General features: G+C 43.3%; 2 protein-coding genes and 1 long non-coding RNA gene across 4 annotated transcripts; all 3 read left to right on the top strand.

The window, feature by feature from the left end:
* The first annotated feature begins 57 nt into the window (after positions 1-57).
* Positions 58-2,030, top strand: LOC112253681. The gene is made up of 2 exons (XR_002954059.2): positions 58-610; positions 1,436-2,030. It is a non-coding gene; the product is annotated as an uncharacterized LOC112253681 (long non-coding RNA).
* A 1,856-nt stretch (positions 2,031-3,886) lies between these two features.
* Positions 3,887-7,601, top strand: LOC112253683 (receptor expression-enhancing protein 6). 2 transcript variants are annotated; one of them, XM_024425619.2, is made up of 6 exons: positions 3,887-4,060; positions 4,153-4,311; positions 5,748-5,841; positions 5,974-6,112; positions 6,191-6,359; positions 6,706-7,601. In XM_024425619.2, the coding sequence occupies exons 2-6, from the start codon at positions 4,194-4,196 to the stop codon at positions 6,741-6,743; spliced, it is 558 nt and encodes a 185-aa protein (XP_024281387.1). In that variant the 5' UTR covers positions 3,887-4,060; positions 4,153-4,193; the 3' UTR covers positions 6,744-7,601. The 2 variants fall into 2 exon arrangements, with proteins under 2 accessions (XP_024281387.1, XP_024281388.1); XM_024425620.2 differs by lacking the exon at positions 3,887-4,060 and having other exon boundaries at positions 4,076-4,311.
* Positions 7,602-11,867: 4,266 nt separating this feature from the next.
* On the top strand, positions 11,868-20,295 carry LOC112255129 (GTP-binding protein Di-Ras1). The gene is made up of 5 exons (XM_042319551.1): positions 11,868-12,395; positions 18,080-18,232; positions 18,665-18,835; positions 18,909-19,013; positions 19,300-20,295. Exons 2-5 carry the CDS (start codon positions 18,095-18,097, stop codon positions 19,480-19,482), a joined length of 597 nt encoding a protein of 198 aa, XP_042175485.1. The 5' UTR covers positions 11,868-12,395; positions 18,080-18,094; the 3' UTR covers positions 19,483-20,295.
* The last annotated feature ends 2,200 nt before the right edge of the window (positions 20,296-22,495 follow it).

Here is a 22,495-nt window from a genome sequence, read left to right as displayed (position 1 = left end):
AACACCCTACCTCAGGACAGAATAATAAACTGAAAATAATAATCATGTGAAATGCTTTATATTTCTGTTGTTGACAGTAAAATGGCACAATTGTCAATATTGATATTTGTCGTAAATGACAATGTTTCACTCTGCCCATAATGCAATCTGATAACATATGACATCATTGGAGTTAAAAACATTTGGTTGGAGACATTAAGGAGCTCAAATCAGAGACTTCATTAATCATAGTATGCTGTATAGGTACATAATGTGCTTAATGATTGTGGTTGTCTCACCTAGCTATCTTAAGATGAATGGACTAAGATGCTCTGGATAAGAATGTCTGCTAAATGAATAAAATGTCATGTAATTGTAAATGATAAAACATGAGTATTGCTTGCTACAATATTTCCTATATTAAGAGTGTCAAATACTGTAGTTGTATGTAAAGATGTGTAATGCTTTATGAGTGTAGTAAAGTTGTACAACGCTGTGTGGAGCTGTATGAGTGGTTCTGTTAGTGCAGTGTGTGCTCACTCTTGTGTGAAGGAGGTTGTTGTACGGCGTCTCAACTAGACTGTATCACTGTGGTTCACGTTCGGTGGAGGGACCAAACTGCTGCTGAGAAGTAAGTGTTTTTTCCTTTACTTCAAAATACTACAGAATATATACCAGACATGTTAAGACTCAAACTCTGTCAAGGAAACCCCAATACTAGTATTTATTTCAGAATTCAGGGTTTAGAAGGCAAAATATTAGCTACCGTCTGTGGGAGACTTTCAGTTGTGCAGCCAAGCAACCTGTCTTTGAACAAGTTATTCAAAAGAAACAGGTGTTTTATTCAAAGAGCTAATCAGGTTAAGTTCCCTGCAATGACACGTGAATTACACAGAGAATGTTATTCGTATAACAGAAAAGTTCTGGTCCCTTTCATTGTCTGATATTATTGAAGTGGACTGACTTTAAATGGGCAATCTGTGATTGCTACATACATTTTCTTACATCCGTAGTTCTGTCATGAACTTGAGAGAGGTTCAATTTCTCCAGCCCCATCCCTCAGCTGTTTACCAAAAACAATGGCGGGGTGGCCAATTTGTTGTTGTTTGAACAGCAGACTGACCTTTTAAACGCCTTATTGAAGTAAGGGACATGGAAGGTGCACCACAACACACAGCAGAGTATAAAGTTACTTAATATCTGCTTCCAGCAGTGTTATTGAGCGATAAGATCCTTAATGAATGGGGTCTTTGTCCCTAGTACAGCAAATATAAATGAAAATACATGGATAAAATAAACTCAGCAACAGTGATGTACTTTATTGTACATTGATGTAATTGTTGCTGAGTTGTGAGGTGTTGTGTTCTCTGTGAACCTTAATAAGTTGTGTATTTTATAGAACACTCTATTTCTCTCTCCTCTGGAATGTAACATTAAAACGTTCTCTTCTCTCCAGCTGGTCCTACTGTCAGTCCCACAGTGTCTCTGCTCCCCCCCTCCTCTGAGCAGCTCTCTGGGGGCTCTGCCTCACTGGCCTGCCTGCTGACTGACTACTCCCCTCAGGGGGCGCTGGTGAGCTGGGAGGTGGACGGGCTGGAGGTGAGCCAGGGGGTCGTGACTAGTCCAGAAGAAGAGAAGGAAGGCCTTTACAGACGCAGCAGCATCCTGACACTGAGCAAGGCAGGCTGGGAGCAGGGAGAGCTCTACACCTGCAGGGTCTCCCACTTCCAACACACCCAGGCCTCCCCCCTTCGCAGGAGCCAGTGTCTGGTCTAGGGACTACTGGAGGAGGCCCACAACAGGAGCTCTGTCTGGGGAAGCAGGAGTAGACGAGGCTCTGGTCTGGTCTGGGGCCTGGTTGGAGCGGTAGTAGTGTGTTAGAGTGTTAGAGTAGTGTACTGAGTAAACTCTAGTACTGCTGGGGAGACCACATCCTGGGTAGTAATGTGTATTTTATAGATTACAGGAGACTTCAATGTGTTCTGTACTCAGACTGTTACTGTGATGTTGCTGTCTGTCTCAGTTCTAATAAAGTTGGATTTGGAAAATAACATGATGGATTAGTTGACTAATTTATTTACTGTGACAACAAATGGAAATGTATCTACAGCTAGATCTAATTCTTTGTCATATTTATATTTCTCTTCCTAAGACCAAATGACTATTTGTTGAATGTGTGTTCTGCTTTTTCTGTCTGTCTGTCTGTCTGTCTGTCTGTCTGTCTGTCTGTCTGTCTGTCTGTCTGTCTGTCTGTCTGTCTGTCTGTCTGTCTGTCTGTCTGTCTGTCTGTCTGTCTGTCTGTCTGTCTGTCTGTCTGTCTGTCTGTCTGTCTGTCTGTCTGTCTGTCTGTCTGTCTGTCTGTCTGTCTGTCTGACTGACTGACTGACTGACTGACTGACTGACTGACTGACTGACTGACTGACTGACTGACTGACTGACTGACTGACTGACTCCCTGGGGACAGAACTTCTCGAAACTCTGTGCAGTCTGACTGCGCAAGGTTTTTGTATGACTCTAAAATCACTGTGTGAAGAGCTCTGGAGTGCTATAATCTCATGTATCTTCAGCTCTTCACCAGTGATTGTAAGAGTGTACTCAGTACCTGATCTACTGCCACTGAATCTAGATGGTGTTCCAGACTGAAGGGTTTTTACTTTGTAGATGAGGAGTTTAGGAGCCTGTCCAGATTTCAGCAGGTACCAGCTCATGTCATCACCAATACTGGTTGAACTTGCAACAGCACTGATATAAACACTCTCTCCCAGACGAACAGACATTGGTTTATCATCTTGATTCCGGACACGTTGTGCAGATGACTCTGAACTGGAAACAGTGGGTAATTTGCTTTGAGTAGTCACAATAATCCAAATAAAGGCATTGGAATCATGTTCCATGTGACCATTACACCAGTAGACCACAATGAGATGCTGAGAGTTCCTCACCCTGAGTCAGGAGGAACGCCAGCATGATCAGCATCTTCCTCATCTGTGGCTATAAGAAGACTGACTGGACACAACGATGATAACACTGCAGTCTTAGTGTCAGGAGCAGTGAGGCTCAACAGCTATGCAAAACACCACTCTATGGGCAAACACACCTGCTGGGTGTGAAAGAGAGAGAGGAGACAGAGAGAACTTTTATATCTGTTATTTTGCTGTTAGCTATGAGTCATTCCATTCTAGGGGTCAATTATAGGAGGATAACTAAATCATGTACTAAAGGGTAGGTTCACCACCAAATAAAAACATGTGTCAGACATTATATTACATCCAAAGTGTTGTGTCAAGCTGAGCCCAAATGTTATTTGATTTTAGGATGAAGCTCCCGCTGGTATACCATCCCTCAAATGTTAATAGCCAGGATCCAAAAGACTGCACAAATGAGTAGGCCTACAGGTGATGCCTAGCCTAACAGGAGCCTTACTAACTACTGTACAGTGATGACTCTCATATTTGCAGGTTGATGGTGCCCTCTTGTGCTAAAATGGCATCATGCTGAATTTCAGTTCAGACAGAGAATAAAGTTATTTGTCAAACAGTGGCAGGGTCAGCTGTTTGTAGAATCCAGACTGGCCCTGTAAGCTATTTTATAGCTTTTTTGACATAAATAACTAGATAGGTGTGCAATGACTAGGGCCCTGTGTTTTGGACAATCATGTCACATGACCTGGATTTTAACCTTTGTTTAAAGCTTTTTCATCAAACTGTCCCCTTTTCTTTTTATGCCAGATGGTCCAGCACCATCCTCAAACAATTTATTTCATTTTTGGTCTAATTTTCATTTTTGGAAAAAGCTTCAAATAAATGTTCAAATCTAGGTCACATGACATAGTCCAAAATGCATGACCCTAGCAATAACAGAAAAGTATAAAAGTCACCACTCACCAGATAATAGGAGCATAATGGTTAACTGGACTTTACTGCCGGCAATAAAAATGGAATTTCATCACCTGTTGCTTCAACTAGTTGGCAACAAAGTCGTTTTCTGATTGGTTGTACCTTAATTAAACTCGTCCCTCTCGCTCGTTTGCTTCGCCTGGAATCATATTCCCAACAGCTTGTAGGCGCGCACTAATAATTCGGTGTGTAAATTATTTCATATGTTTAAAGTTTGAACGTTTTTCGCTTGTTAAAAATTGACCGTGATATTTTGGTTGGATTTGTGTTTGTGTAGGCTACGCATCCAAACATCAACAACACGGCGCCACCACAACAATGTTTGCCCAACTTCATAACCGCTATGAGGCTTTGTTGAATAAAAATAACTTTGTGACAGATCTCCTAGCAACGGTGGAGGAGAAAACTGGGATACAGAAGAAATATATCGCTTCAGGTAATAGTTTATATTAAAACCACTTGCAATGTAGGACTTTGCCAGTTGCTTGATTTATAATGCTGCTCTGTCAATGTTGAAACATTGTAACTTCACCCGCTAGTCTAGCCGCTAGTTGACACTTTCTCGTTTTGCAACGTTGGCTGGTTTGGCAAGGTCAGCACATATGACCGTTAATGTGACATGTCAGCAAAATAACCAACCAACCAACCAACCAACCTACCAGCAACCGTTGTAGCTGATAAACGGTAACGCAAACTAGCCCAGTTAGGCCTAACACAAACAAACCACCGAAGACGAACGGTGTGACTAGACCAAATATTGTTTTAACGTGACTTGATGACCTATAGGCCTAGGCTGCCAACAAAATGAATTTTCGACACTCATTTGAGATAGCGAAGGTCAGAGAGGCCTAGACTGCAGTTAATCCACCGTTAGGGGTCGATTTAGCTGCTTCTAATGTCTAGCTAGCAGCTGGTCCCTAGCCACGGGGTGTATATTTACCTCCTACAGAAATACCAACTGCTATGTTGAGATGGCAGATTTTAGGGTGACCTGCTGTCTTCAGTTGAGTTGTACTCCCTTCAGAGGTTGTGCCTGTCTGTTTGTGCCGTAATGCCTACTCATTCACTGACATTGTTGACATTGACAAGAGCACGAGCAGATCTGAGACTAGGCTAGTTCTGTTATGTTGTCCTTTTAGATGTTATTGACACAAGGTCTGCCAGTACTGATGTTAATGGAAATGTCCTGAGAGCAACAACATAATTTTACACTGGGCAGTGATGGACTTTCTGTTTACTACTGAACTAACTGGACCTAATATGCAAAAAAGAGTATGTGTGTGTCAATATACCTTAGAGGTGTGTGCGCCTTGGTCTGGTCAGGTATGAAGTGAAATTCTCTACCCCAGCCCATTAGTCTTCCATCAACGTCAGAGAGGGACTGTCTGCACTACCACTGCCTGTGGAGGGACTCTGATCACATCACCACCATTCAGACGTTGTCCACTGGGCAACCTAAGCTGTTGGGTGGAGGAAGGGGAAGGCACTGGCTAGTCTAGTTTTTTTTACATGTGAATCCATTGTACGTTCGTTGACTGAAACGTTTGAAGGGTTCATTTGACAGACCGTGATGTTCACGGCTGTAGGTTAATGTAGTTGCTAGTTTGTTGGTTTAGGTTAGAGCAGACCAGTATCTGTGGAATCTCACTTCTGTTCCATGGTTCATATTCCACATGGTTACACTAGGTGTCTTATGTACATCAACGTTGAATTTGTCAATGTCAGCGTTTTAATTGTTTCACATGACACCTTGTCCTGTTTATTCATCCAACATCCTGCTCGAACACACACAGAGACGTTTCATTATATGAAGATGCTTTGAAATGTTTCCAGATTGACAGATATCTGGTAAGAATCTCCCTCTGTCTCTAGGTGTGGTCTCTCTGATCAGTCTGTATCTGTTGTTTGGCTATGGAGCCTCTCTCCTCTGTAACCTGATTGGCTTTGTCTACCCAGCGTACCTCTCGTAAGTAGCACCTCAAAACATATCTAACAAGTGGGGTTGTGATGCTCACATCATATGCTCCAGGTGAAGGGTTAAACATAATTTAAATAAATAATTTATTTCCATTCATCACTTGTCCTGTTGTCCAATCAGAATCAAGGCCATAGAGAGTAAGAAGAAAGAGGATGACACTCAGTGGTTGACCTACTGGGTGGTCTACGGATTCTTCAGTGTTGCCGAGGCTTTCTCTGACATCTTCCTCTCCTGGTTCCCCTTCTACTATGCTGGCAAGGTACTTGTGTGTAACATTCAATAAACAGGAGGCCAAAACATCATAGAATCTCCCTCTCGCAATCCCCCTCTCCTACAGTGTTTGTTCCTGCTGTGGTGTATGGCTCCGGTGACGTGGAACGGTTCTGCTATTCTCTACTACCGTGTGGTCCGTCCCGTGTTCCTCAGACACCAGGCCACCCTGGACAGTGTCGTCAACAACCTGAGTGATAAGGCCAAGAACATGGCTGACACTGTCACTAGAGAAGGTGAGGCACAGACACAAGTTAGATTTATATTGTGGAAATGACATTCCCAGCGCCCGACACCTCAGTTTTTCCCCCCAACATAGCCCGAGGCAAATTAATACTGTTAGAGTAATGGTCACCCATGGCGCGTTCAAATGTAAAGTGATTGCACGTTGAGCTAAAAAATGATCCGTGAGAATCTGACTGCTTCAGAAAAGGTATCTGAAGCAGTCGGACTGCTCCAAACTCTAATTCACATGTACAGTACTTAGTTATCCCGCATCTCAGCAATGTAAATCTAGCTGTACGTACACACACGGTCACCAGGTCTGTCAGTCAAACTAATAACTAATGTTTTTCTCTCCAGCTGTCAACCAGGCCCTCAAGAATGACAAGAACCAGTGACAGACCGATGTATGACCACAAGCCTCAGACACCTCGACTACACTAAACACACAGAACCACATCATGTGTACTGTCCCATGATGAAGGAAGGTAATGGATCCTGTCATGTGATCAGTTGCCGGTGACCACCCTGCAGCAAACAGAAAAGGGAAAAGGCATTTTCTGCTTTCTAGTCTGTCTTTTTAAGTCGCATGTATCAATCTTATATGAGATTCCGATAATCCAGGCATTGTAGCATCTGATAATCTGCACAGCATGACTGTTTTTAAAGACTGGTTAGAATGCAACCAGAAGCTTAGGGTAGCCACTACACAATCCATCTGACCTCTAAACAATGTGAATGTCTTCATGTAATCTGAAGCCTACTGCCAGGAAACCCATGTGTGTCGACGTCTGTGAATCAGCGGACTCTCTCTCGACGGAGCCATGTTGACTTCACAAATCCACCCTTAGCCTATTCCCCTTTGACCTACCCCAGGACTAACACACCAGATTCAATAAATCAGATGGTGGGTTAGTGCTGGGCTAGAACAAAAATGTCCCTATATTAATGGATTGGGAAACATGGTACCAGTAGGGCTAATGGAAGTGTCTAGGGAGTAGATGCTAAGGGGTATGTTTGGATGGAGCTGTTCTGAGCTGGGTCATTTCCTACAAAGTAGCCATGTTATTTCAGTCTCTTGTAATTAGTGCATACAGTAGCATGTCTCCACAATGTCTGCAGATCTGTGCCAAAGATCTTTACTCCATCTTGCCTGAACAAAATGAATATTTATGTATGTAAACTGAACTAGAAAGTATTTGTTTGTTTAGTACGGTCTCTTCTCATTATCTTTAATAAATCAAACTGGAACTTGAGTAATGTGCCGTTTGTAATCTGTTCACGCTTTTCCTCAACTGGAGTCTGTTACACCGTGCCTTTTTCAGTTCTTTAGGAATTCTGAAATATGAATTTATTTCAGACTATTTAGGAAAGATGGCTAACACATTGATCCTACTTTGTCATACACCCTATGTTATCAATTCAACTACCACGGAGAAAGGAAAACCAGCAGTACTGCATATGTCAAGGCTGGAGTGGAATAGCCCTGCACCAAGATGTTGAGTTGACCTGTGCACAGTACATTTACTGGTATACAGGAAGTTAAATCATTCGGGTTGCGTTTTGGTGAACGCTCAGGAGTCTGAATGGGATGGCTCTTGTGTCCATGCTGGGAGTGTCATGTCTGACTAAACTGACAGACTGATAATGGCCACACATACACACTGCCACAGGGACTGTGGTGTTTTCTCTGTTTTGTGTAGTAATGTGGGAACCTGGCAAGTCTAAATGCACTTCCTTTAATCAAACCGTAGAGGCCAGACTGGGGGTGATAGACATGCAATGCTCTGCTAACTCATCCTGTACTCTCTCTCCCTTCCTGAGGCTTTTCTCCCCAGCTGTTCACTTACTCTGGAGATTGCCTTTGCTGTCCATGCACACGTGTGTGGTCTTGAGATTCCCTGGGCGACTGGTGTGTAGGCCTAGCAGTACTCTAATTCACTGACGGAGGGAGACAAACACTCTTTACAGGTAGTACAGGCTTTAGTTCCAGCACTGGTCCTGGGGAGATACAGATCAAATCACTATTTATTTAAAGTGCATTTAAACATGTCTTAATACGCTTTACAATCCAAATTATAATGTGAAACAAACTGCAGGCATACAGAGTATACATTGACACAACATGAAGGGGCAAGAGAGTAGGCTACAGGGAAATACATGGGGTTAAGACCGCAGTAAAACAGGGAGTTCAGTAGGGTAGGAGTGACAGCCATGAGAAATGGTGGAGTGATCGCAGGGTAGGACATTGGAGTGGATGGATTGGAGGGGTCTGGTGGGCGGGTCAGTGTGTGGACTGGTGGTTGGATCCTGGACCATTGCATTTTATGTCTGTATCCTGGCTTCCCTAACTTTCTGCCTCTCTCACCATCCCCCGCTTAGGCTCACAGAGTGGTGGCCACCTAAGCGGGGGATGGTGAGAGGCAGAAAGTTGGGGAAGCAAGGATACAGACACAAAATGCTAAAATGTACAGGGTTCAAAGCTTTAGTTCCAGTCCTTGTGACCTGGTCCTGGGGTGCTGCAAACATCACATACTCCATTAGAGATCGCCGATTATGATTTTTCAACACCGATACCGATTATTGGAGGACAAAAAAAAAACGCTGCCAATTTAAAAATATATATATATTTGTAATAATGACAATTACAACAATACTGAATGAACAGTTATTTTAACTTAATACAATACAACAAAATCAATTTAGCCTCATGATGAAACATGTCAAATTTGGTTTAAATAATGCAAAAACAAAGTGTTGGAGAAGAAAGTAAAAGTGCAATATGTGCCATGTAAGAAAGCTAACGTTTAAGTTCCTTGCTCAGAACATGAGAACATATGAAAGCTGGTTGTTCCTTTTAAGATGAGTCTTCAATATTCCCAGGTAAGGTTTTAGGTTGTAGTTATTATAGGAATTATAGGACTATTTCTCTCTATACCATTTGTATTTCATATACCTTTGACTATTGGATGTTCTTATAGGCACTTTAGTATTGCCAGTGTAACAGTATAGCTCCCATCCCTCTCCTCGCCCCTACCTGGGCTCGAACCAGGAACACATCGACAACAGCCACCCTCGAAGCAGCGTTACCCATACAGAGCAAGGGGAACAACTACTCCAAGTCTCAGAGCGAGTGATGTTTGAAATGCTATTAGCGCGCACCCCGCTAACTAGCTAGCCATTTCACATCGGTTACACCAGCCTCATCTCGGGAGTTGATAGGCTTGAAGTCATAAACAGCGCAATGCTTGAAGCACAGTGACGACCTGCTGGCAAAACGCACAAAAGTGCTGTTTGAATGAATGCTTACGAGCCTGCTGGTGCCTACCATCACTCAGACTGCTCTATCAAATCCTAGACTTAATTATAACATAACACACAGAAATACAAGCCTTAGGTCATTAATATGGTCAAATCCGGAAACTCATTTAGAAAACAAAATGTATATTCTTTCAGTGAAATATGGAACCGTTCTGTATTTAATCTATTGGATTGGCATCCCTAAGGCTAAATATTCCTGTTACATTGCACAATCTTCAATGTTATGTCATAATTACGTAATATTCTGGCAAATTAGTTCGCAATGAGCCAGGCGGCCCAAACTATTGCATATACCCTGACTCTGCATGCAATGAACTCGAGAAGTGACACAATTTCACCTGGTAAATATTGCCTGCTAACCTGGATTTCTTTTAACTAAATATGCAGGTTTAAAAATATATACTTCTGTGTATTGATTTTAAGAAAGGCATTGATGTTTATGGTTAGGGACACATTGGAGCAACGACAGTCCTTTTTCGCGAATGCGCACCGCATCGATTATATGCAACGCAGGACATAAATAAACTAGTAATATCATCAACCACATAACTAGTGATTATGATTGATTGATTGTTTTTTGTAATGGATGATCTTCATCAGATGACACTCATAGGACATCATGTTACACAATACATGTATGTTTTGTTCGATAATGTGCATATTTATATCCAAAAATCTCTGTTTACATTGGCGCCTTGCATGCAGTAATGTTTTGATTCCAAAACATCAAGTGATTTTGTAGAAATACTCATAATAAGCATTGATAAAATATAAAAGTGGTATTCACAGAATTAAAGATAGACTTCTTCTAAAAATGCAACCGCTGTGTCAGATTTCAAAAAAACTTTACGGAAAAAACATAATCTGAGAACGGCGCTCAGAGCCCAAAACAAACAGAGGAATATCCACCATTTTGGAATCAACAAAGTTAGAAACAACACCATAAATATTCACTTACCTTTGATGATCTTCATCAGAAGGCCCGCCCAGGAATTCCAGTTTGACAATAAATGACTGATTTGTTCCATAAAGTTTCATCATTTATGTCCAAATAGCCACTTGTTGTTAGCTTGTTCAGCCCAGTAATCCATCTTCATCCAGACAAAAACTTGAAAGTTCCGTTACAGTCCTTTAGAAACATGTCAAACGATGTATGGAATCGATCTTTAGGATGTTTTTAACATAAAACATCAATAATGTTCCAACCGGAGAATGCCTTCAGAAAAGCACAGGAACAAGAGGTAACTCTGTCGGGAGCGCGCGTCATGAGACCAAGGCTCTCTGCCAGACCACTGACTCAAAGAGGTCTCATGAGCCCCTCCTTTATAGTAGAATCCTCAAACCAGTTTCTAAAGACGGTTGACATCTAGTGGAAGCCGTAGTAAGTGCAACTTTATCCATATCTCAATGTGTATTAGGTAGGCCATGCTTTGAAAAGCTACAAACCTCAGATGTCCCACTTCCTGGTTGGATTTTTCTCAGGTTTTCGCCTGCCATATGAGTTCTGTTATACTCACAGACATCATTCAAACACTTTTAGAAACTTCAGTGTTTCCTATCAAATAATAATAATAATATGCATATATTAGCATCGCTATTCATCCAATAGTACGCTATCCATCCAAAAGTGAAAATGCTGCCCCCTATCCCAAAAAGGTTAAATAAAGTTGTAAAAAAAATATAAAAAAATAAAAATTGGCTAAATTGGCGTCCAAAAATACTGATTTTCGATTGTTATGAAAACTTGAAACTAATTAATCGGCCATTCCGATTAATCGGTCGACCTCTACACTCCATGCCAATGTCCACTCAGAATGTGATTCTTTGAATTTTTATGCCAAGATGGCATTCTAGGATCTACATTTTCAAAAGTGTACTGAACTTTGTGTATGGCTGTGGATGATTGGACTCTACCCAAGCAGTTGGCGCCAAAGGACTATTGGGTAACAGTTGAATGGGCTGTGGTTTAAGCATCAACCTCTTTAGCTGGCACCTGAAAGCCTTTACTAACGATACCCAAATATGACAGCTGACTTTAATCTGAAACTGTGCCTTTAGCAAATAAAAAAGCAATAGGCCTTTATGGTTAGGTCTGATCATGCAGTAGGCTTAGCGACCATTTTTGTTTAATATAAGCTATAGGCTATAAATAAGTGGAGAGCATCTTCAGCACCCCTACTTCCTGCGGCTATGGAGGGACATTGGGATGCAGCTAGAAGGGTCCTTTTCTACAGTTTACTGCCAAAACATATTTAGCTGTTAATTCGGCAATCTGACTAAAGTATGACTTCACTTGATATGCTGAAAAACTCATAAAAACTCGGTAATTCACGAAACCGTGCCTGGTCCTGCGTTTTCAGTCGCTAAAACGTTAGGTCTATCCGTGCGTTTCTGTGTGTGTATGAGTGTTGTGTGATGACGCGATGATCCGCAAGCCATAGAGGGATCGATGGAGACTGGTATAGATGGAGACATACCGATAGAGGGAGGGAAGAAAGACATCGTGGCACTAGAACTGTAGTGTATGGGAATATCAAGTAGAGAGAGAAAGAGATAAATATAGCATCAACAACGAGAGAGATAGTGAGAGAGAGAACACGGGCTGTGAATTCGCGGACGACATGAGATTTCTACATGAATAGTATAAAATGCTTTAAAACTAAGCGTTTTGCCTTACAAACGTGTTGTCAGACGACAGCCACTAAAACAGGACTACACATCAAGTCCAGGTATGTAACACTTAACCAGATCCATCTTTTGACAAATCCGTTAGTCTATGTCAGTAAGAGAATGTTGATATTGTGTGGCGTTGCCTCTCTTGGACGGTTACGCACGCGATTCTTGCCTTGGTAAATATGGGGCAGCAGTTTTTTGATTGCAAACCGTTCATGTTATTTCTACCATATGTTAAAATTCATCTGTACATGTATGTTGCTGTTACTGCGTCATAAACTGTGTGAATTATCGTCAGGAATGCGCGAGAGGGAGAGAGTATTCTATGCAGGGATCTAACATGTCTCGTTTTGAGGATTTGGAGGATGTGATGCGCCTGTGAAATTATGCCACCAAAGCGAGATGGCGTTTCTTCTTCCTGTGGTATTTTATGAATGAAAGGGGCAGAGTAGGTTAGCCTGTGATGTCGTATTCTAGACCCGCTGACAACAAACGAGGTCGTTTTTAACTCTTACTTTCCCTATAGCATACCCTGTTTCAAGCCCGCGGTGGACATGCATTATTACACACACACACACACACACACACACACACACACAGACACACACACACACACACAGTAGGCTACATTCCACCAACATGATGGCAACGTGACTCACAGTCTGACTAACAGTAAGCCAATGCTAAACCATTTTTAATCGCTTCATATTTTCAGGGGGTCCATCTGGACAGTGTATGCTTGCCCTATTAACGTTGTGTGTGCTGTTTATGGCAGGCTTTCTTCCATGACTATCCTTGCTGTAAGAGAGAGAGAGTGTGTGTGTGTGTGTGTGTGTGTGTGTGTGTGTGTGTTTGTTTGTTTGTTTGTTTGTTTGTTTGTTTGTTCCCGGTCCTTGTGTTTGTTTGGGTTCATAGTAGGAGGGAGAAAGGAGGAGAGGGGGAGGGATGACAGTAATTCCAGTGATTAAGCTTTGTAGTGTAGCAGATGGTAGTAAAGAGAGATTGGACCATGGCTGTGTGTGTGTTGGTGGGTGTTGGAGGAAATGTGTGTGTCATCTTCCATGCCCATGTTATGGTTGTATCATAACCGTTTGTGGACTGAGCTATGATGAGTGGACACATCAGAGTTAGGGTTAGTAATTGTCCTTACTAAATTGTCCTTACTACTGTCCTTTCTAGCATGGGGATATGGTGACCAGCAAGGGCCTGAGTTTCTGATGTCCTTTCTAAGAATGGCACATGAGTGTCCTGAAAGTATAATAAACACGTTTTTATGAGTGGCACCTATTTCCTTTAATGTTCATGTGATATTTGGCTGCACCTCGGGTCACACTGGTTGAAGTGCTGTCTCTGTTCCTCTCTTGCTGTCTGTCTGTCTGCTCCTCTTCTGCGGTCTGTCTGTCCACTCCTCTCCTGCTGTCTGTCTGTCTGCTTCTCTCCTGCGTGTCCCCCAGATACTGACCAGCAGGAGCATGGATTGTGTATGTCAGGATCAGCATAGTCTACTATCCTACACTGTGTGTGTGTGTGTGTGTGTGTGTGTGTGTGTGTGTGTGTGTGTGTGTGTGTGTGTGTGTGTGTGTGTGTGTGTTGTGTGTGTGTGAAGGAGGCATGCTGCTAAGTTAAGACCTGGGAATTGGGTCAATGCAGACAGTCCAGAAAACAGAGAGGTTAAGCTCAATGATTAGCTGCTAAGCCTAGACCCCTGTAGAGCAATCTGTAACACACACACATGCATAAACACGCTTACAGTCGGGCAAAAAAGTATTTAGTCAGCCACCAATTGTGCAAGTTTTCCCACTTAAACAGATGAGAGAGGCCTGTAATTTTCATCATAGGTACACTTCAACTATGACAGACAAAATGGGAAAAAAATCCAGAAAATCACATTGTAGGATTTTTAATGAATTGATTTGCAAATTATGGTGGAAAATAAGTATTTGGTCAATAACAAAAGTTTATCTCAATACTTTGTTATATACCCTTTGTTGGCAATGACAGAGGTCAAACGTTTTCTGTCTTCACAAGGTTTTCACACACTATTGTTGGTATTTTGGCCCATTCCTCCATGCAGATCTCCTCTAGAGCAGTGATGTTTTGGGGCTGTTGCTGGGCAACACAGACTTTCAACTCCCTCCAAAGATTTTCTATGGGTTTGAGATCTCGAGACTGGCTAGGCAACTCCAGGACCTTGAAATGCTTCTTACGAAGCCACTCCTTCATTGCCCGGGCGGTGTGTTTGGGATCATTGTCATGGTGAAAGACCCCGCCACGTTTCATCTTCAATGCCCTTGCTGATGGAAGGAGGTTTTCACTCAAAATCTCACGATACATGGCCCCATTCATTCTTTCCTTTACACGGATCAGTCGTCCTGGTCCCTTTGCAGAAAAACAGCCCCAAAGCATGATGTTTCCACCCCCATGCTTCACAGTAGGTATGGTGTTCTTTGGATGCAACTCAGCATTCTTTGTCCTCCAAACACGACGAGTTGAGTTTTTACCAAAAAGTATTTTGGTTTCATCTGACCATATGACATTGTCCCAATCTTCTTCTGGATCATCCAAATGCTCTCTAGCAAACTTCAGATGGGCCTGGACATGTACTGGCTTAATCAGGGGAACACGTCTGGCACTGCAGGATTTGAGTCCCTGGCGGCGTAGTGTGTTACTGATGGTAGGCTTTGTTGCTTTGGTCCCAGCTCTCTGCATGTCATTCACTAGGTCCCCCCGTGTGGTTCTGGGATTTTTGCTCACCGTTCTTGTGATCATTTTGACCCCACGGGGTGAGATCTTGCGTGGAGCCCCAGATCGAGGGAGATTATCAGTGGTCTTGTATGTCTTCCATTTCCTAATAATTGCTCCCACAGTTGATTTCTTCAAACCAAGCTGCTTACCTATTGCAGATTCAGTCTTCCCAGCCTGGTGCAGGTCTACAATTTTGTTTCTGGTGTCCTTTGACTGCTCTTTGGTCTTGGCCATAGTGGAGTTTGGAGTGTGACTGTTTGAGGTTGTGGACAGGTGTCTTTTATACTGATAACAAGTTCTAACAGGTTCCATTAATACAGGTAACGAGTGGAGGACAGAGGAGCCTCTTAAAGAAGAAGTTACAGGTCTGTGAGAGCCAGAAATCTTGCTTGTTTGTAGGTGACCAAATACTTATTTTCCACCATAATTTGCAAATAAATTCATAAAAAAATCCTACAATGTGATTTTCTGGATTTTTTTTCCTCATTTTTGTCTGTCATAGTTGAAGTGTACCTATGATGAAAATTACAGGCCTCTCTCATCTTTTTAAGTGGGAGAACTTGCACAATTGGTGGCTGACTAAAGACTTGTTTTTCCCCACTGTATATAAATACATACACACACACACACTAAGCCCATCTTAATGTCGGAGAAATCTGTTGAATTGATGGAATGAAGGGATTGTTGTCTAGAACTGGGATGAAGACAGGTTATGAAGTGGTTTTAAATGTTCTACAAACAAAGCTTTCTAATGTGAAATATATATGCGGGACACCAAGATTTTAATGCTCATTTCCTCTGTTTGCATCACTCTCCATCACACCCATGCATGGACACCCACAGAGAGAACAGATGAAGCATTGAAGCAGTGTGTGACTAGATGTGAACAGGAGAAACCCAGTCAGAGTTTGGTTCCATTCTATACATCTGTATGGAATTGTGCGTGTGTGTGTGTGAGTGAGTGTGTGTGTGAGTGAGTGTGAGTGTGAGTGTGAGAGAGAGAGAGAGAGAGAGAGAGAGAGTCAGCCAAGGGTGTGTGTGGAACTGCATTCATTCATAGGGGCGACTTGCACATACACAAAAAGTTGACAGGTGTGTGTGCGACAGACAGAGAGTCAGTCTCTCAGGAAGCTAACCACTGAGACTGTCAGGCACACACACACGGGAGAAGATGAGAGGAGAGATGAGGAGAAGAGAGAGATGGACAAATGCTGAGTAGAGGAGTATTGGTCTGTGCCAAAGTGATCTCCTAATGTAGAGTTGGCTGGGCTGGTCCAGGCTGGTCCAGATGCATTTACACTATTCATTCATTAAAGCACTCTATCCTTCCATCTCTAATCATCAGAGAAGGGGAGGAAAGAAAGATGGTCCGAGTGAGACAGCCCCATTTGGTAAGAGTGTCATCAATCTCTGTGCCCTAGTGTCAAGGACGGAAGTGTGTGTGTGTGTGTGTGTGTGTGTGTGTGTGTGTGTGTGTGTGTGTGTGTGTGTGTGTGTGTGTGTGTGTGTGTGTGTGTGTGTGTGTGTGTGTGTGTGTGTGTGTGTGTGTGTGTGTGTGTGTGTGTGTGTGTGTGTGTGTGTGCGCGCGGGCACCTTTAGACTGAAATTCCCACATTGGTCCATACATATTAGTATGTCTGCACCTAGTGGTGTTGTTCTAGATTGAAGTGGGATTGTAATTCCAGTGTTGTCATTTGGTGTTAGAGGTCCTTATAACAGGGTTTAGCCCCAGAGCTGTTCAATAATACACACACACACACACACACACACACACACACACACACACACACACACACACACACACACACACACACACACACACACACACACACCAAGAATGCAGAATAGTATTTGAGGAATAGGTTCAAATACAGAAAGATGAGTTGTGGTAAATTAAAGGTAGTTCAAAGCTGTTGTTTCATCAGGGATACCCCCCTGTCAGTACATGTGTCTGTCTCCACCTGGGGTCAGTACATGTGTCTGTCTCCACCTGGAGTCAGTACATGTGTCTGTCTCCACCTGGAGTCAGTACATGTGTCTGTCTCTACCTGGGGTCAGTACATGTGTCTGTCTCCACCTGGGGTCATTACATGTGTCTGTCTCTACCTGGGGTCATTACATGTGTCTGTCTCTACCTGGGGTCAGTACATGTGTCTGTCTCTACCTGGGGTCAGTACATGTGTCTGTCTCCACCTGGGGTCAGTACATGTGTCTGTCTCCACCTGGGGTCAGTACATGTGTCTGTCTCCACCTGGGGTCAGTACATGTGTCTGTCTCCACCTGGGGTCAGTACATGTGTCTGTCTCTACCTGGGGTCAGTACATGTGTCTGTCTCTACCTGGGGTCAGTACATGTGGCTGTCTCTACCTGGGGTCAGTACATGTGTCTGTCTCTACCTGGGGTCAGTACATGTGTCTGTCTCTACCTGGGGTCAGTACATGTGTCTGTCTCTACCTGGAGTCAGTACATGTGTCTGTCTCTACCTGGAGTCAGTACATGTGTCTGTCTCCACCTGGGGTCAGTACATGTGTCTGTCTCTACCTGTGGTCAGTACATGTGTCTGTCTCTACCTGGGGTCAGTACATGTGTCTGTCTCTACCTGGGGTCAGTACATGTGTCTGTCTCTACCTGGGGTCAGTACATGTGTCTGTCTCTACCTGGGGTCAGTACATGTGTCTGTCTCTACCTGGGGTCAGTACATGTGGCTGTCTCTACCTGGAGTCAGTACATGTGGCTGTCTCTACCTGGAGTCAGTACATGTGTCTGTCTCTACCTGGGGTCAGTACATGTGTCTGTCTCTACCTGGAGTCAGTACATGTGTCTGTCTCTACCTGGGGTCAGTACATGTGTCTGTCTCTACCTGGGGTCAGTACATGTGTCTGTCTCTACCTGGAGTCAGTACATGTGTCTGTCTCTACCTGGAGTCAGTACATGCAGTACATAACTCTCTCTTCTCTCTCTCTTCTCTCTGTCTCGTTTTAATACCTGTGCCCAGGCAGTAGGGGGCAGCATGCCTGAGCAGAGTAATGACTACAGGGTGGTGGTGTTTGGAGCGGGGGGAGTGGGGAAGAGCTCCCTGGTCCTACGCTTCGTTAAAGGCACCTTCAGGGACACCTATATTCCCACTGTGGAGGACACCTATCGACAGGTGAGACAGGGACACCTATATTCCCACTGTGGAGGACACCTATCGACAGGTGAGACAGGGAGAGGAGGAGGAGAGGAAGGAAGACCGAGGCTGCATCTGGAACACCCTAATCCCTCTTTAGTCCACTACTTTGACCATGGCCTGAACATAGTGCACTTCAGAGAATAGGGTGCCGTTTCAGACAAAACGATGCACTGACAGGTAATCAGGGATGGGCAGTAGGCCAACTGCTTTATCTGATGTATAGACATAATGACCATATATAGTGTGTCCAGAGGGCTATTTTATCCACTGATCTGATGCACCAAGTCAAATGATACAACTTAGTGATCAAAAGAGCATTGAGTATAAGCAATGTTGTTTTTCAATGAATGACAATGTAATATCCTAATGATACTAATTGTGTGTGTATGTTTGTGTGTGTGTCTACAGGTGATTAGCTGTGATAAGAGTGTGTGTACGCTCCAGATAACTGATACAACAGGCAGTCACCAGTTCCCTGCCATGCAGAGGCTGTCCATATCTAAAGGACATGCCTTCATACTGGTCTACTCTGTAACCAGCAAACAGTCACTGGAGGAACTCAAGCCTATCTACCAACAGGTAGGTGTGTGTGACTGTGTGTGTGTGACTGTGTGGGTGACAGTGTGTTGTAATCTCTCCTTGTGTTCTCCAGGTGATAGCCATAAAGGGGAACATAGAGGCCATCCCCATCATGTTGGTGGGCAACAAGAGTGATGAGACCCAGAGAGAGGTGGAGACTAAAGATGGAGAGGCACAGGTCGGTAACATTAAACATCTGAAATGTTACAAAATAATACATCTGACCTGGGTTCAGTAGAACTACATAATGTCAAATACTTTAAAATATCGATTCAGTTTGGAATAGTGACAAAAGTGCAAACCCCAAGTTAAAAATCCCACCTCAAAGTAGTTGATGTGTATATTTTACCCAGGTCTGGTATTGTCGGGCCGATTACTGTAAAGCGAATTCCCGTTCTACTTTCTCCTGTTAATAACAATAATAAAATGAATCCTATTAATAATCCTACTGTGCGGTCTTCAAGGCGACCACGTGGAAGTGTGCGTTCATGGAGACGTCAGCTAAGACCAACCACAACGTGACCGAGCTGTTCCAGGAGCTGCTCAACCTGGACAAGAAGAGAAACATGAGTCTCAACATCGACGGGAAACGGTCCGGAAAACAGTCCAGAGCTGAGAGACTGAAGGGAAAATGTAGTGTCATGTAGAGAGGAGGAGAGGAGAGAGGGATGGAGGAAGGGAGGAAGGAAGGAAGGAAGGAAGGGAGGAACGGAGGTAACAAGGAAGACAGAAAGTGTGAGGATAGAAGAGAAGGAATGGGAGAGGGAGAGAAAGAGAAGAGAGTGAAGAGACCTCAGGACCACTGGTGGGTTCTATACCTCACCCTCTCCCTATCCTCCTCTCTCATCTCCTGTCTGCCTGACCAGGGTCCTAACCATCCATACAGTCCCACTGTAGTGAAAAGATTTGGGGGGTAGTCTGAACACGACTCGAACCCGCAACCCTGCATCTGTCAGCATCAGTCCAACACCTCAGCCATTACGCCGTGAGGTCCCAACCACTTGGTGAGGTCACTAGATGTTACACTAGGGACACTCCAACATAATGTACATATCCTATGTATACCTGGCCTCCCTCCCTAGCACCTCTGAAAGACACAGACAGTATACCCCACGAACCGTCTCTGTCATCATGCTAAATGGAGAATCCTCTTAACTCCTCATTCAAAATGGCTTCTAAATCATTTCTTGAACTGGAGAAATGTTGAACTTCTGACATCAACAATCCCTCTAAGACTTTAGCTCAGTGTTAAAACAAGGGAAGGGACTTGGAATCCGAGGAAAGAGAACCTGGGGAAGAAAGATGTGGTAGTTGGACTGAAATGTTAAAAAGTCTGCCTGGGACACTTGGTAGTTGGACTGAAATGTTTAAAAGTCTGCCTGGGACACTTGGTAGTTGGACTGACATGTTAAAAAGTCTGCCTGGGACACTTGGTTGGACTGACATGTTAAAAAGTCTGCCTGGGACACTTGGTAGTTGGACTGAAATGTTAAGAAGTCTACCTGGGACACTGGGACACATGTTAAGAAGTCTGGACTGACATGTTAAGAAGTCTGCCTGGGACACTTGGTAGTTGGACTGAAATGTTAAGAAGTCTGCCTGGGACACTTGGTAGTTGGACTGAAATGTTAAGAAGTCTACCTGGGACACTTGGTAGTTGGACTGACATGTTAAGAAGTCTACCTGGGACACTTGGTAGTTGGACTGAAATGTTAAGAAGTCTGCCTGGGACACTTGGTAGTTGGACTGAAATGTTAAGAAGTCTGCCTGGGACACTTGGTAGTTGGACTTTGGTTGGATGGACGATGGAGAGGACTTGGAACATGTGAAGAGGTATTAGAAAAGTTCGTTGTGGGATTTGGACTGGGAATACTGCGGATGATGTCGCTGGGAATGTTTGCGTCGGTTGACTTTGGCCCTTGTTGTTTCATGTGAGGAGCCTTTCTGTTGGCCTTGTGTTTCCCATGCCAAGCTGCTGAATCCTCTTCGTACACAGAGAAGCACAGAGAGGATGGAGTGACGACTCTACTCGACGGAGGGAAGACACTCCATTAGTTTAATGCCATGCAAATACCATCACATTGCACTTAATGTCACACATACACACACAAATATAAATGCACACACACACGCTTTTTGGAGACCAGTGGTCATTCACCAAGTGTATTCCTACATAGTATGTACATGAAAATACATGATAAATGTCATTATATTATTGTCCCAAACACCTCTATTGGTTTATGTAAAGCAATAAGGTTGTTTGTCAAAGTACAGAATATATACTCCAGGTGGAAGTTGCCCCTAACCGCAGATCTAGGATCAGCTTACTCCTCAAATCATAACTAACCATTAGGGGGGAATGCAAAACTGATCTTAGATCAGCATTTATGGACACAGTCATCCTACTTACTATACAGGAGAGCTAAAAGCACAATCATTTGATTGACGTTGTGTTTTTGTTTTACCATGTTCCGTTATCTATCTTGCAGAATAAATGACCAATATATTTTGGACAGAGGTGGAGGAAGGAGGGAGCAGCTCTCCTGTAGTTATTATTCCAGGTGACTTGTAATGTGTACAGTATTGAAACGTGTGTTAAGGTCACCATAAGGCTGTGGATTGGTTATATAGCACGGTATTGTAAGGAAACCGACAAAAAGGTTAAGCTTGCATCCCAAATGGCACCCTATTCCCTATATAGTGCACTACTTTTCTTTATGCTCTGATCTAAAGTACTTCACTAGTAATTCACTATATAGGGTACTATTTAGAACACACTATGTGAGGGAACCCAGATCTAAACTGTCTTTCTGGAATAACACCGTTGGACCCAAAGAAGTAGAAAACACCCCTTCATATATCTCTCTAATAAAGAAGCACGGAATTGATTTGAGTTTCAACCAGGGATTGGAGTTCATTTTCAATTCAGAATATTCATTGAAATTCTGTTCATGAAAGGAAAAATCTGTCATTGAAAAACAATGGGCAAATTGAATAGACTGAATTAGAAAGAGGAAGGTCCCCATCCCCGGTGGCCACTGTGTATAGGGTATTGAGAAGGTACGTTGTGTTGCTATGTGCTGTGTTATACTTATGGCCCAAATGTTTTCCTGACCTCATGCCCTGACCAGGAAAACGCTGATCCCCAGTTGTAGGCTATAGCTAAGGCTCAGGGTTGTTCCTGTTCAGATCACATGCTCAGGAAAAGGTCTTGGATCTGATTAGAAAACAGTGTTCTAGTGCAGTATTACACTAGAACTATAATAAAGTATACAGTCATCTATTATTCAGATCAGATTGACCCACATTTTAGTGAATTATGTGGAACGTTCTACATCAAATAGTATTAAACTAGTATGTTGTGTGTGTGTGTGTGTGTGTGTGTGTGTGTGTGTGTGTGTGTGTGTGTGTGTGTGTGTGTGTGTGTGTGTGTGTGTGTGTGTGTGTGTGTGTGTGTGTGTGTGTGTGTGTGTGTGTGTGTGTGTGTGTGTACAGTGCACTCAACAGTGTTAGTTTGAATCAGCACAGACACCTTTACCCCATCCTCCCACAATATTCAGTGTGTGTGTTAATGCAGTTTTATGAAGTGTCTGTCAGAGGTTCCCTGTGGAGATGACCCACACGTTCTGCATGAGTCAGACTGCTGAGGCTCATGCACAC

The sequence above is a fragment of the Oncorhynchus tshawytscha genome, unplaced genomic scaffold (assembly GCF_018296145.1).
Source record: "Oncorhynchus tshawytscha isolate Ot180627B unplaced genomic scaffold, Otsh_v2.0 Un_scaffold_1528_pilon_pilon, whole genome shotgun sequence".
Lineage (NCBI taxonomy): Eukaryota > Metazoa > Chordata > Actinopteri > Salmoniformes > Salmonidae > Oncorhynchus > Oncorhynchus tshawytscha.
The sequence above is the reverse complement of the archived record's forward strand: the minus strand, read 5'-3'. Positions and strand labels throughout refer to the sequence as shown.

Coding starts and splice junctions, on each gene's coding strand:
- LOC112255129 (XM_042319551.1), top strand. CDS start 18,095: ATGCCTGAGCAGAGTAATGACTACAGGGTGGTGGTGTTTGGAGCGGGG. Junction 18,233..18,664: donor TGGAGGACACCTATCGACAG/GTGAGACAGGGA, acceptor GTGTGTCTACAG/GTGATTAGCTGTGATAAGAG. Junction 19,014..19,299: donor CTAAAGATGGAGAGGCACAG/GTCGGTAACATT, acceptor GCGGTCTTCAAG/GCGACCACGTGGAAGTGTGC.
- LOC112253683 (XM_024425619.2), top strand. CDS start 4,194: ATGTTTGCCCAACTTCATAACCGCTATGAGGCTTTGTTGAATAAAAAT. Junction 4,312..5,747: donor GAAGAAATATATCGCTTCAG/GTAATAGTTTAT, acceptor CTCTGTCTCTAG/GTGTGGTCTCTCTGATCAGT. Junction 6,113..6,190: donor CCTTCTACTATGCTGGCAAG/GTACTTGTGTGT, acceptor CCTCTCCTACAG/TGTTTGTTCCTGCTGTGGTG.